The sequence below is a fragment of the Cyanistes caeruleus genome, chromosome 6 (assembly GCF_971803275.1).
Source record: "Cyanistes caeruleus chromosome 6, bCyaCae1.hap1.1, whole genome shotgun sequence".
Taxonomy (NCBI): domain Eukaryota; kingdom Metazoa; phylum Chordata; class Aves; order Passeriformes; family Paridae; genus Cyanistes; species Cyanistes caeruleus.
Window position 1 is genome coordinate 36342606 of NC_141706.1, and position 15526 is coordinate 36358131.

The 15526-nt window shown below is 35.4% G+C and overlaps 1 protein-coding gene across 31 annotated transcripts in view; it reads right to left on the reverse strand.

Moving 5' to 3' along the window:
* Nucleotides 1–15526, reverse strand: part of GPHN (gephyrin) — a 277246-nt gene that overhangs the window by 49852 nt on the left and 211868 nt on the right. For 24 of the 31 annotated variants that reach the window (XM_086892689.1, XM_086892677.1, XM_086892679.1 and 21 more), the window contains one exon: nt 1408–1450. In XM_086892689.1, coding sequence (XP_086748815.1) covers nt 1408–1450 — 43 coding nt within the window. Of the gene's footprint in view, nt 1–1407; nt 1451–3769; nt 3833–15526 lie in introns of all 31 variants that reach the window. The other 7 variants (XM_086892676.1, XM_086892667.1, XM_086892662.1 and 4 more) reach the window with 1 other exon arrangement.

Sequence of the window (15526 nt, forward strand, 5' to 3'; positions counted from 1 at the left end):
ATGTTTTAAGTTGGAAAATATGAAGGAAGATGCTAAGAAAAAATACATCACAGCAATGAAAGCTGAGGGAATTGTGTGGCAGTGAACAACCTTTACGCTATTGCCACTAGATGCTTTTACTGCTTCTAGCAGTAATTTCACTGCTACTTAAATCTCACTGTTAGCTACTGCAGAAACTCACATTTCACCTCTTTAAACCTTAAAAAGTGATAGAATTCACAGGTTTTGAATGCTTTGAATGGTCCCCAGAGAACAACCTTCAGATTCGCAAGTCTGTCCCTAATGCATGTCATTTGTTTATGTCAAAGTTTCTGTTAAAATCTTCTGAGAAATGCCTTCTCCAACACAGACCTTTTGAAAATAGAGAAAATTCCCTAATCTCTGACATCTTTTTTCCAACATCAAAAGCAACACTCATTATTTCTGCAAGAAAAGCCAAGAAAAATTGAGCTCCTTTAGGTTTAACACTAGCATGAATAACCATAAAGAAGAAAGATGCTGGTGTAACTACTAACCTTTCTCTCTCCCACTTCTTCCTACAAACAAATGCTAACTCTTCTATTAGAGGTATCACTGATTTAAATAGAGCCAGAGACAAACAAATGATTTTTTTAAATTGTAAAACTACTAAATAGTACTTTGATTACAAGCAAATGACATTAAACAACTCCTCAGACTTTACCAAGTTATCTTTCACTAATGTGGAATGTCAGCTCTAAAAATAACTACTTAACATTAAGCTGCATTTTGTACGACAAAATAATCCTCTAGCTTTGAAGCAGCTAATTCAATTGGTTGCATAAGGTAGAAAATTCTTGACAGCCTGCTCTTTTACCACCAAAACAACTTCCTAGTCCTGTCATTATACATATATATATATACACACACACATATGGTGGATCAAATTTTAGACTAGAAAAGATTCCCACAACACAAAGAAAAATAATTGTGCAAATTAAACTAGACATCATCTGGATCAAATGTGAATTCTTAACCTATGCATTTTTTGGTTTGGTTGTATGTAATCCAACATTCAAATTAATGGTGAAGTATGAAAATAAAAATAATGTATATTCAAGTTGAGAATTTCCATTTTTATTGTCTTTGAGCGTTAATTCTTGCCCATAAAGGCTGCACACACATGATCACTTAAAACAAAACATCACAAACAACAAAGACCTCCACGTCATCAGAAAAACAACTTGGACGAATAAATTAAAAGGTGACTCTCCATTAATATATGAACACTTTGAGCTATTTACAGTTTTACCTTTGGACTGGATTTCACTGTCTTAAGTTATTAAATTTCTGCTAAACTCATTTAGTCCCACCTCTGATCTGGCTATCACTTGCTGTTCTCTGAGTAGTCTTATTTCCTCAATCGAGCTAAGAAGTTTCTGCACTTACTTGCTCTGAGGATGTTCTCCTTGCTGCTGCACCTAGACTGGACCTGCAGAGAGAGCACAGAGTCTATGAGCTACAGAAGTTAACAAGAATGCAAAATACAGAGATAAAATGGGCAAGCTCCTGGGATCTAAGACAGAGGCTATACATATTTTCAGCAGCATTCTTACATATTTTGCATGAGGTACGTATATTTAAGCAGAAGGGTAGTAGTTGATGATCAGAATCTGATACAAGCAACTTGATTCCACACCCCTTCCATAAGAAACAAGATGGCCTAAGGACAGTAAGTGAGAAAAAAAATCAAAGAACAGTGCTTAAAATTATATGTTAAGCTTCAACAGAAAATCCACATTTTCTTATACATCTGTAATTACAGTAGCTCTGAATCTAGATCCTGTTGGATGATTAGACAGATTACTAACGAAAGTATATGACCCAATTTAAAATTCTATTGCTGATATTTTCAAGTATTGAGAGTTTAAAATATTAACTTTCAATTATGTTGATTCTGAAGATGATTTATGAGAATTCTTCGCAATTGTATAAGTGACACACAGCTGTATAAACGGCTCCTGGATGGAGCTGATAAATTTACTCTGCTGTTCCTATCTGGTTAAAAAAAATGCTGTGTTCACTATGAATTTTGTAGTGGAATTCTACTTTAAAAAACAACTGTGTGAGAATGACATGTTTCTCAACAAACCCTCTTCCTTGATGCTTAGCTACCACTGTGCTATTCCAGATAAATTGATCTGACTACAGGGAAATTGGACACTCGCATTGGTCTTATATTCTGGTAACATCGGATATTTACAATTCTGTTTACCATACAGATTTAAAAAAGAATTGGTTTTTATTTTAAAGAGTATCAGCCTTGTAAATACAACACAGTTTAAATTTTATCTGTAGGGAAGCATCAATTATTGTTAGTTCTTCTCAGGTTTGGAAAGACAGCACCATGTATAATAACCCTGAAGCTGCAAGTTTTCAGATGGACTACTGTCAGGCCAGAAGACTGAACTGTCAGCACTTGAATAAAAACCATTTTGTGTGGACAAAACCCCAGCTAAAGTAAACTTCACAGGAAGACAAACGTCTGAGACAGTAAGAACTGAATTCCTCTCTTTTTTACTTTATTGACAAAGATATTTTAAATTTCAATGAGAATACTAATAAAAGTGTGCACATGTAGTGGAAGAAGTGGAATAGCACAGGTGATGCTGAGGGTGTAATTTCCCAGCAGAACATCTGTCTCTGCTGCAAAAGCAAAGGACTCAATCCAGATTATCTTTCAGACCTCGCTCTTCACTTCCAGTCACAGAAAATTTGCCTAGGAAGTGAATATGTATGATCTAACAACTGATAAAGAATGATATACCCCCAGCTGCTCAAAAGCTGTCTTCCCAAAGGAGCAACCATTTAAGGCTGAAACAAACTGTGCCCCAGCTTCTAAACCTCTTTCTTCTGGTCCACAGCAGCTTGCCCCAAATAGATAGTCACATAAAAAAACTGGATTCTACAGCGCAACACAATCTACTTATTGTAATGGAATAACTTATGGAAAGTAATGTTGCAACTTAGAGTGGGTTATGGTGTCCTTCCCTGAAAAAAACTCTTGTTTAACAAAAACAAACAGAAACACCCCACACCCTCCCCCCTTCCCACCAAAAATACTATACAAGAAAACTGCAAACAAAATATTAATGATGCCCAAATTTGGCCCAGAGTTGTTTTACCAGATTTCAAAGGCATAAAATGAACTCTCTTTGGAAAAAGTAAATATTTACCTATAATTTACCAAAGGACAATTCTGGACCAAAAAAGGTGGTATAATGGCAGGAAAGAAAACACAAAAGAAAGAGAAGCACAGTTTGAGAGGGAGAGAGAAGCAGGATGGATGTGGCAAGGCAGAAGATGGTGAATGCAAAAGGAGACATGGGCCTAGGTGTGTAAGACTACTGTTTAAAATGGAAGAGGCTCTCTTATTTCTCACTGAAAAACATGAAAGAGAAAATGAGAAATGGACCTGCTGCAAAACAACCAAGCGATTCAGCAACTGTGGAATGAAATTCAGTGAGATAACACAGTCCTAAAGAAAAAGGCAAAAAACCAAAAATACAAAACACAAACATTTGAAACAATCTACTAAAACAAACTAAGTAAAATATGTGATCCAAAGGACACAGATAAAAGCTACTAGAGAAGGAGGAAAAATGTTAGCAGACAAAGACAGTGCTAAAGAAGTAAAATGGAAGTCAAGAGAGAGTCTTTCAACAAAGTGGAGGAACAGAAGGAGCCCAAACCCATAGCGCAAAGCAATGTTTGCGAATGGAAAACAGCTCCTTTGAGCAGTAATAGTTACTCTCGAGTTGTAGCCTCTATTCCTCCTCAGTTCATCTTTAAGCCCTTCCAACCTATAGTGGAGCTAGTGTATGGACAAAAACAAGAGATTTATAATGAACAGAGCAGCTGAGATTTGCAGATCAAATCTTCTAATATAAAAAACGTGCTGACAAAGTTTTGCTCTTAAAATGTCCAAATGACAATGGTAACAAAAGACAGCTGGCTTCAACATACAGCCTCTTAAGGTCATTTTTTTAATTCTGTGCACACAGAGGACTTCATATTTACTTTTTGATTTCTTACACCCAGCCTAAAGTTTCCATGTCATCACTCACCTGATGGGCAACATATGCAGTATGAGAAATAATTTGCTTCCCACAAATTTTAAAAGCAGCTGTGGAAGAGGAATCCATGATAATAAAATAAAAGGCTTGATCAGCTAGACTTGATCGTTTCCCAACCTATGCTCACAGCTGCAGAATACAAACCATGGTTTAACATAACTGACATCAAAATTAGCTATTACATAATACTTCTGTTTAATATGAATCACACATTTTTATCCTAAATGTTATTTTTAATCAAAACTCCAGTAAAATGATTTTGAATAAAACCCACCAGTTTCCTAACACATACAGTTTTGGCAGCAATGGAGCTTTTTATAAATCGGGTCATGTGCTTTAAGTGTCTTTTAAAATATTCATTATTTGCATGTTTTACTACTTCGTTATTTGTGACATTTATAAAAAACCTGTATTCTTTTCACAGCTATTGTTAACTGAGGAATCCATGCTACATTGCTGTAGTACCATGACTGACTGGGGAGAGTTATTATTAGGAGAATTTACTGTAATTCTTATTCACAGGTAGTTACAGAAATAACCTATGGCTGTCTTTTCCTTCACAGGGAAAATATAGATTTATTGTTTGTCCATTCTACAGCCTCTTGGCTCACAATCTATCTTGGCAGAAGATACACTGGGCTACCAGCCAGTACCATTCCCCTGCATAGTTCAGACAGAATGTAACCAAACCCAAAGCATTCAGTTCACATTACTCTGTATTTTAAGAAAACTGGATTTTATGTTCTTGAAAATGTAACTTCATCATGCTGGAACGCAGAGTAAGCTTTCTCCCAGAGGCTGAAGTACTAAATAGAATGTGAAATAAAGTACTTAAAAATAAATAAAGGGAATGGTAAAAATAAAGAGTCCTGCAGGAACTTCTATCTGTCATGATAGGTCTGAAAAACAAAATTAGTGACTGTACTAAATTGGATTCATTTAAATTTACATAATATGTTTTGTTGCAAATAAAAATCAGTCTAAAAAAATCAAGAAAAAATAGAGAAAGACACAAAGAAAAGTTCATGCTACAAGTGAAAAATTCATGTGAAAAATAATGAAAAAAGAAAACTGAGAAACCCTTTAACACTCTACCATGACTGTTAGGAATTGTTAGAGAAATTACTTACCTTTTTAAAGTCATAACAAGATTAGCACAGAGTATTAAGTCAGCTCTTCATTATGGGAGGTACAATTAAAAGCCATTGGTTATAATAAAACAAATTGCTAGACGAAGATGAAGAGTTTCCAGCCCAATATGAAAAGCTAACTTTCACGGGAGTACATTTTAACTCAATATTACAACATGAAGAACAATTCAGAACAGTGACATCAAAACATGAGTTACCACCAACAGAAAGAGCCCATTTCTCAGGAACACAGAGCCTGCAGGAGGCTGACCCATAACCTTTAGCACTTATGGGAAAGCACATTGCTCCACTCTGAGGAAAGCATGCAGAACGTGGAACCACCAGCAGAAACCCAAACATAGGCAGACACAGAGGACTAAGGTACAGCAGAGGGAATGAGCTTGCCAAGCTGTAATGAAGGAAGCAGGGTAAGCAAAGCACAGCAGCTGTTAACAATTTCAGAACCGTGTTCTCACTCTCCCCAACACCAGGCAGGCCTGTTGAGGAGGTATTGCATACCTGCTGCACTTGCTCCTGGTGAGAAAGTGCAGAACTCATGCAGCCTCCTTAAAACTTCAGCAGCTTTATGAGGACAAGGTATCTGCTGTGATGTGGGAAAGTATGCTGCTGCTGCTTTTGTTCTGCATGTGATTTATTAGTAATTTCATGATCTGAGTTCTGGACCATATACACAGTAATTGTGCCGTTTGAATGGTCTCTGAAATATCTGCCTGCTTTAAACAGATTTCAATCACATGTGATCTGATTTTTAACTGTAGGGGTTTGCACAGTGTCTTCTGCCTAAAATACCTTCTTATCCTCTAAGAGTGCAACACACATTATTCAGTGTCTCTAAATAAACAGGTAAGAGAAAACTAAACCATGAATAACAATGTCTCAAGCTGCTCTGATAATACTTATAAAAACTGATTTTGGTGTGGTATTCTAAGCAATATCCATAAGGTTAAACTAGGAGCAAATTAAAAAACGCAGTGAAATACAATGTTGATTTCATTAAAAGAACTGTGTTAAATCTATCCTGAGGAACAGAGAGAATAGCTTTGATTTAATTCATATGGAGTATAAAAATAAAGTTATTAAAAAAACATTCACAAGAATGGCTTGGGTTGGAAGGGACCTTAAAGATCGTCTAGTTTAAAAAAAAAAAGTGTATCTGGAATTGTGTACTTCACAAAACATTCAATAAAGTTTGTGAGGATTAAAAAATCCTATTACAACACGTAATATTCCAATTTCAATTCTTATCAATCTTTGAATCAATTCTTATTCAAACAACACTTTTACACTGAGCTGAACACACAAGGTCTTAAGAGAATGCTTAATGGCCATCTGAATTAGGACTAAAGTCAGTTCAAAACAACAGAGTAATTTTTTCTAATTATACTGAGACCACTTCTGAAATGGAAGGAAAAGTGAGCATAAGGAATTTGAAAGCAGTAGACATTATGCATTAACACAATTTTTAAAAGAAGCACACTGATGGTGGGATTCAGCTCACCAAAATTTAAATATGAGTAATAAATAATATGGTATTCCACACAAGAAATCTCTCTTTTGGAGCCAGTGCAAAGAAATAAACAGAAAATTATTTCAAGCCAGAATAATTTTAGGAGCAGACTTTTACAACTTATTAAGTGCTACACTTGGTAGATTAGACACTGAACAAAAGTAAATTTTAAATCTTGAATATGTCTTCATCCATATATTACTGAGCTCTTTTTTCTGAGTTTTTTTCTAATCACCTACACTTTACATAGAGATTTACTGAATTTTGATAATTGTTTCCCAGTACACTATGAACACACATATGGAATTCTATGGTCAGATTATGGTTCATCCTAACTACTATTCAAACAGGACAGTGGAGGTGGATCAATGAATACACCATAGAAACATAAGGGTGGTTCCTTTTACAGGAACAATATTAAAAAAAAAGTATTATCCAGTATTTCAAACAATATGGGATGAAAAGGCAGAAGGCAGTTTTCTTAGATTAGTCACCTCTCAACATAAATTGACATTGTCCTGGAGAGGTAAAATCGACACATTTATTTATTCCAGAAGATGATTCAAAGAAATCTTACATGCCAACTAAAATTGCAAGCTGAACACCTCACAATGAGAAAACAGGAAGAATATGATATGTGATATATACAGGAAAAAAAATGAGACAAAATAGCAAACCACAGTAAGCTAACAAAAAAGTCAACTGGCTACTACAAACTGGCAGTATAAGCTTCATAGCTGAGAATTGAAAGAAGCAAAGAGGGATTTCTTCTCTTCAGAGTAGTTTTAATTAGATGTTTGCCTTTGTATGAAAAAAATATGAGGTGCATTTTGTGTTCTTAGGAGGAGATAATGGTGTATGAGTAACACTGGAAAGATGGCACGTTTTGGTGATATTTTAGGGGTGGTTCAGAGCTTATTCAAGATCATACTGCTTTTTGTTCAGAGAAGCTGCAATAATTATAATACCCAAATATGAAGAGATCAGGTATCTTGTACAAGCTAAAGCCAATATTAAATAAGTCATAAACATTATTGCCAAATTTGTGCACAAACTCCAAAAGGTATTTCTAACCTGTGCTATCAAAATTCAAGTAGGATTTGTAAGACACAAAAAATCTCTAGAAACACTGCACTTGAAAAAATAAAACATTCTACTGCTTGTGTTACTAACTGTGAACAAGATCTTTTACTTGTTTGAATGAAAATCTTGAACATTCTCCAAATGCCCTGGAAATAGTCTCCATTTTGAGAAGTAGATAGTGTAAACAAAAGCAGAGAAAGTTGTAGTTCCTATGAGGTACACGGGCAAAAAAAAAATTCTGTTATCCTTTTTGTTTGCCACAGAAATGGTATTTACTTGCCTATTTTCATATGATTTCATACTCTGGCAATTTGACTGAGAAACCACTTAGCCTTATGAGTATGCATTAGATGTCTGAGTTATATCCTATATGACTAGCATTAGAACTTTTTGAACTCCTTGTCCCAGATGAACCAACTTTTTAAGCTGTTTTCAGTCAGATACATGAGTGATGTATAGAAATTCTTGTCTTCAAGCACTCCATAAATTACTCTCTAACCCTTGACTTGTATAATTGACATTTAAAAGCTTCATTTTAATTACAAGTATTTTGTTTTTCAATGAAATTTCAATTATTTCCACATTATTTCTTTACCCAGCAACAGCCAATTTCCATGCAGCATTAAAAGTGAAATATCTATATTACTGCAAAAAACAAAAAAAAAGAAACTATTTTTATTGAATTGCATGACCCTTAAAATAAAATTTTAAAATAATTAATGAGCTAAAATAATTTTTTTTATTCAAATGTAGTCAAGTAAAATTGACAAGTTTAATTGAAACAACATTTAGGACAGATCAATGTTATGTGGGCAACTCATTTTTCCTTTGACACGAAGGCATTGTAATTTCATCATAATTACTTTCAGCAGGGATTCTGCATAAGACAAGATAAGGCTACTTCGTTTTAATCTCCCTGCTCGACTAGTTTCATGTTTTACTTACTAAACATGATTCAGACTGTCTGCTAAATGGGTAATTATTTAATTCTTTATAGACTTCTCTGTTTGGCTCGGTTCTACTAAATAAAACCTTGTAATACACACAAAGGAATTTATTTTTGCAAAATCTTTGTGAAGCAGAGGGATGACTTGATTTTAGATGGGAAACTGAGACCCAAAGACATTTAGACTAAATGTAACCTGACATGCCTACAGTTGAATTGTAGAGATTAGATCCTCAGTTGCCATTTATTTCAACTGTATTTAGAATGTCCAGCATAGAATCACAAAATGGTTTGCATTGGAAAGGACCTTAAAGGTCATCCAGTTCTAACCCCTGCTATGGGCAGGGATACCTTCCAGTAGACCAGGCTGCCCAGAGCCCCATCCTACTCCAAACACTTCCAGGGATGGGACAACCACAACTTCTCTGGACAACCTGTCCAGTGCCTCACTACCCTTAACATCTAATGTGAGCCTGCCCTCTTTCAGCTTAAAGCCATTTCCCCTTGTCCTATCACTACACACCCCTGTAAAAAGTCTCTTTTCAGCTCTCTTGTAGTCCCCTTCAGCTACTGGAAGGCTGCAAAGGTCTTTCTGGAGCCTACTGCTCTCCAGGCTGAACAGCCCAAACTCTCTCAGCCTGTCTTCACAGGACAGGTGCTCCAGCCATGGAATCATCTCATGGCCTCTTCTGGACTCATTCCAACAGGTCCATGTCCTTCCTGTGCTGGGACCCCAGAGCTGGATGCAGGGTTCCAGGTGGGATCTCACCAGAGCAGAGGGGCAGAATCCCCTTCCTTACCCTTCTGCCCAGGCTGCTTTGGATGCAGCCCAGGATACAACTGGCTTTCTGGGCTGGGAATGCACATTGCCAGCTGTGGCACGACGTCAAAATCACACAGCCTGTTTCTCAAGAAGGACACACAGAAAATGAATACTCCTGAAAGTGGTGCAAGAAGTTTTTCTAGCAAGAAAAATCAAGTCAGCATAAATGTGGAGACAAAAGATGTGACAGAGGTTTCCTCGGCACCCATTCAGGCCCTCCTGCTACAGAACCACACTTTCTGTTCCAGAAGCAAAAGGGATGGAGTCGCCATTCACCACACCTGCTACTGCTAGTAAACACAATTCCGTTTTCTTAATGTCTAGTCATTGTCAGCATCTGAATAAATGTTGGTGGGGAATTGGGAGAGGCATGTTTGGAATTTTTAGCCTTACTGCTTCTGCTCCTATCTGCCTCTAGGCCTACAGCCTCTATCTCTTTGGTCCAAGGTCTGTGGAGTGAAAATGCCTCTCCTCCACTGAAGTTTGAATAAGTCTGACTCCAACTTGTAGGCTAACAAAGCTTACAATTCCCATTTCATGCTTACAATCAGCTTCCTGGAAGCTGACCACACAGGTAAAGGAACATGAACTTATAATCAAACTTATAAACTCTATTCTGTGATTTTTTGGCTTCAGAAGTCACCAATCAAATGAGCAGTGAACCTTCAGGCCCAAAGAGTCAGCAACACCCACCACTCAATTTCTTATATTTTTTAAAGCATCTTTAAAGTTAAATTTTACCTTTTTCTTGGTGTTTACCATGAAATTTTGGTTGGAGGTTTTTATAGTTGTTATCCTTCTAAAGTGAATGGTTGGACTACTTTTTTAACTATATGAGCAGGAACAAAACAGGTTTCCCCATGTAGTATGATCAAAATTTCTGCATTAGCATAACTTCAAAGAAGCTGATTTTAGTTAAGCTTAATATTTTTATTTGAGCTAGGAAAATTAAATCTGAAGCGCTTCAAGTACAAGAGCCAAAACTAGTAAAAACAGATAACAACAATCTTGTATCTGGTGTATATTGTAGTCTCTCATGTATACAATATTCAATCAAGACCTCAGACTTGTACACTTTAAAGTATAAAAATAAATAAAGCTCTTTAAAGTTTATGATTCAAACTAGGGAGCAACAACTGTAAGAAAAATAAATCTTCATTTTATGAATCTGAGTAGTAAATGTCAGACAGTGAACTTACTGTGTGAACTATATGTACTGAAGAGCTAGATTTCTGCCTTTGAGCTGAGACAGAAAAACAGACTATATTCCTCTGAGAAGAATCCTTAAAGTGAAATCAGAATGGTCTTGGATGAATAACATGAAGATTTTGGAGTGTTCATAAGCTATAGAAAGGAGAGGCTGGGACTGAACAAATTTTGCACTAAAAACTATTGTTAAACCTAAGTTAGAAATTGTTTTTGAAAGTAACCAGAGATGCAAGTGAAGAAACAGGATTTGCATTTCAGATTTTGCTTTGAGCCTCAAAGTCTCAACAGGATAAATTGAGGATAATTCCTTTAGTACTGTATTGAATTTGGCAGTCTGGATTGCAAGGTCCAGCACAACAGCAATCACCAGGCTCTCCACAGCAGTTATGCACTTGAGAACAAAATAATAATTTGGCTGGGCTTGTAGCAACACTGAATTTTCATCTCAAAGATGAGAAAGGGAAATAGAAAATACTATGAATAAGGACATTCATTCTGCCCTCCAGTTCTTAAAAAAAAAGACTTCATGGCAATACTGCTTAGCAAAATAAGTTGTTTATGTGTTAAAAGCAGCATTTGAAAAATGGGAAAAACAGGAAGATAACTTAGGGACCACTCATAGGAACCCACTGACATTTGAGCTGTGCATTACTAATACTGACACTGCTTTGAGTATCTAACTTGATTGCCATGTATTTAAACAGACTACCCACTAGAGATACATGTAAATAAAATCACGTGCATGGCATTTTACACCAGTGATTACTCCAAAAGCTTTAATAGCAGTAGAAGCTTCCCTCTACTTTAATTCATTGCTGTTTCAGACTTTAGACTAAGTTTTTTTATAGATTCTATTACTAAAGCTGACTCTTCAGAACTATATTTCTTTGGGAGCTGGAGCTAGAGAACAGTTGCACTAAGTATTATTACTAGTGTAACACAATGCAAAATAATGTCTGGCTTCTCAAAAAAGCTGATTCAAGTAGAAAGAAAATAAATTCTAAATCCTGTATGCTGGTGAGCAGCATAATACTGGATTTAAAAAGAAAACAGTGGTTGTCTAGAAAAAAACCCTCACAGTTATATCTAATCAAGCCAATTTTATTGCCATGCAGTCGGAGGTACGGTACAGCACAAGAAAATGGAAAAAAAAAAACCCCTTTGCTTTAATGGATGCATTTACAGCAAAATAATGGCAAGACTGACTTCGGAAAATGCAAAGGAGTCTATGCTATAATCAAACAAAATGAAAATGACATTGATAGCTCTTTGGCTTGATCTAATTTGTTTCATAAAGGATTGCACATCTCTACGATAAGGCAAGGTGAAATGTCTTCCTGTTTTGTGGTACAAGAAGCAAGGGGGAATAACTAAAAATTCAAACATAAAGCTTTGTCTTGAAACAGAAAGTAGGGAATTTTAAATTCCAGATGGGGAAGGATAGAAATTATTTATTTGCTTTTTCTCTGATAAATGCAGACCTGGAAAGCATTTTACCATAATAAAAATCAATAAAAGGTATTACTGTTTTTTTTAAGTTGAATAGATAAGGTTTAAGTAAAAATCTGTAAAATTAAATGAGATGCTGTTCAAAACCCCATCTTTTACCACTCTCCCAACTATTAAATAGTTCTTTCTTGTAAATTAACTAATGGCTCGAATCAAAATTATTAGTACAGAATGAAAGTGCAGAATGTTAATATGAAAGGATAATTTTATTTGGCTGGAGTCAAAAGCTAAGTACCATGCACAGAGCAGCTGTAGGTTTAAGTAACATTTTGCTTCTATTTTGAATGTATGAACTAGTAATGGATCTAATTTGAGATTCAGAAATGGGTGAATAAAGAGAAATAGCATTTAAATATATAGCAACATTTGTTATAGAATTAAAAAATAAATCGATGATGTCATTAATCAAAGTTATTAATGTATACTTTGATCAGATTATTGCAATAACACACTGTCCTTCCTGATGTAACTTCGAAATTTTGCCATACTCTAGTCTCATATGACAGAGAGAATGCTAGAGAAGATGTTTTTTAATCCTAATATAATGAAAGAAGATAGCACTAGCAAAACTATTTTCTATGAATAAGGAAGATCACTGTTTTTTCATAAAATTTTGCATTTTAATGTGCACTGAAGAAACCATGTTTCTCTAAAAGTAAGAATTTTAATTAATTAATTTTTCTTAAGTGTAGAGTAAGGTGGTACTACTAGCAAATCAAAATGCAATCCTTTAAATGGAATTGCCAAATAGAAAGCTCTGAGTTCTTGCTAATGTTTGAAAGAGAAATACCTGTAAATTCTTATTTTACTTAAAAACTCATTGTTTTATTTGCAACTGCAAAAAAACTCAAGACCAGAGGAAACCAGGGGTAGATTTTGCCAACATCCCAAATGATTATTGGATTGTTATTGGCTCTGTTGTGTTCATTTATTTCTTGGAAAAACATTATTTCAAATTTGAGAGAGCATCTCTACAAAATACATGGCATTCATAAGGCAACAAGAAAGGGAATCTATCAGAAGAAATTTCTGTTCAATGGCTCAGTATATTTTTGTATGTCAGATGCAATGAACCAAGTTCTCTATCTGCTGGACTTCTACGTGAAATCAGAGAAAAGAACAGGGGACCTGCTTACATGTACATAATTTGGGCTATGCAGAGTAGATTTACAACAAGTACCAACAGGGCATCCTGTACCTAAAGCTGAATTCAGGTTCTATGCTAGTGGTAAACACGTAAAAGCCAGAGCTGCAGTTCCTGGTCTTTCAGCACTGCCTTCTATTCAAACTAATCTAAGCAGAAGGAGAACCTGTCTCTTATCTGGCTTTAATTCTGAAGAATAAGATTCAGTTATTTACAACATTTTTTAATGTACACTATATAAAATACTTTAACTCACAGCACTTAAAAATTTTCATGCAGTCTCTGAATGGTATTCTGAGGTCAACTACCTATTACAGGAAATAGTATTTCCTCCTGTTCTATGAATACTGCTCCTTAATTCCCTGTACTGGTGACTCTCAAGATAATACAGGTCTCTGCTGTGTTATTAGCAATGCTAAGCATACAATTAATTCCCATCAATCAGTATGCAGCCAATACATTTTCCAAACCTATCTTTACGGAAATAATATTCTTTATGGGAGAGAGAACTAACGCAGTATTTTGCAGATCTTTCACAATAAAAGACATCATGTTCTAACAACTCAATGAGGCTAAATAAAATGCATGACAAGCTATGGACCCGAGTGTCTTCTTCTTTGAAAAACTTTATTTTTTGGAAAGCAGGGAGTAGCAATGCATTAAACATTTTGTTGCCACTATCCTTCCAACAAGCAGATCAATAGATTTCCTTCATTACGCTTTTAGCCAAACACAGAGCGCATGCAAAAGCCAGAGGACAGGGAGAGAGAGGGAGAGAGAAAATGATGTTGCTAATAGAAAGTTTGAAATACAAATGAGAATAAAAAATGGTGCTGCTGCATAGCACTATCTAAAGGCAATATTATAAATTAGAGACTATGGACCTTCATTGAATAATCTGTTCAATTAACATTGTGAATGATATTTTTATGATACAAGCTGATGTCAGAGTAGTTCTAAAAATTTAAGTGAAGCTGACTTGATTTAGTATTTTAATTGAACTACTACTGTTAAAAAATAAACTACTGTGTTTTGTGACAACTGAGTAAGAATATCTATTCTACACATACTATACTGCACATTTGTTAAGTCATTATAAGTCCTAATTAATAATTTAACTCTTAGACAAACCATTTAAGTAGTCCTGCTAACATCCACAAAAATTACAGGCAGGAAGCTAACTGGTTTTCTTCAAGGGTGAAAAACTTCATTGCACGCTGGGAAATTTAAAGAGAATATAAGCTTATATTTTATCATCATACCATTTTAGAGAATTAAAGCTTTACTTCTCTTGACACAAGGAAATCTCTTTTTAAAGAAACTCACTTAAATTTCACTGAAGACCTCATTACAGATAAGTGGAATTGTTAAGGAGCTGACTGGGGCTAAGAGGCTGTATAATACTCCTATACTATAATGCCTGCAACTCAACAAACCTCTCTGTACCTAAAAGTAAGTAGAAGTTTCTAAAATCTTTCTGCCCATTGCTCTCAAATAGGCATCAGCTGACCACATGTGCAGTTCTACTCATGCTACTGATGGCAATAAAAAAGAACAGATGAAAAGAAGCTTTTTCCAATTATTGGACTCTGAGATGCAAAACAGCCTCTACAAGGATGTTTTCTATAAAAAAAACAGGCAGCAAATTCTACCTCAAATTCTTCACAATGCAGAATACAGAGGTCCTATTTGATCTTCTGCTGGAAGATCTTTTACTTCTTCAATCAAAGACCTTCTATGTGACAGGAAATCCTTGATAGATTGACTTCCTTTTTGACAATTTGAGTTCTACTAGAGCCAGTCAATTCAATTCCAGACCTTTCCTGAACAATTAAAATTGTGACAAAATTTTACAATGAATCTAATACTTCTGTTTCCTAAAAGGAGATTTCTGAAATCATTTACATGAAGTTATCTCTTTCATCTTTCATTGTACCTTTGTCAGAAGGCAGGTTCAGCTGAACTCTCAGCACTGATTCCACTTCTCTTGCCATTTTGTTCCAGATATCCTCTGAAGGTCCAAAGCTATTTGATGATGACTCAGATGCAGAAAATTAAGA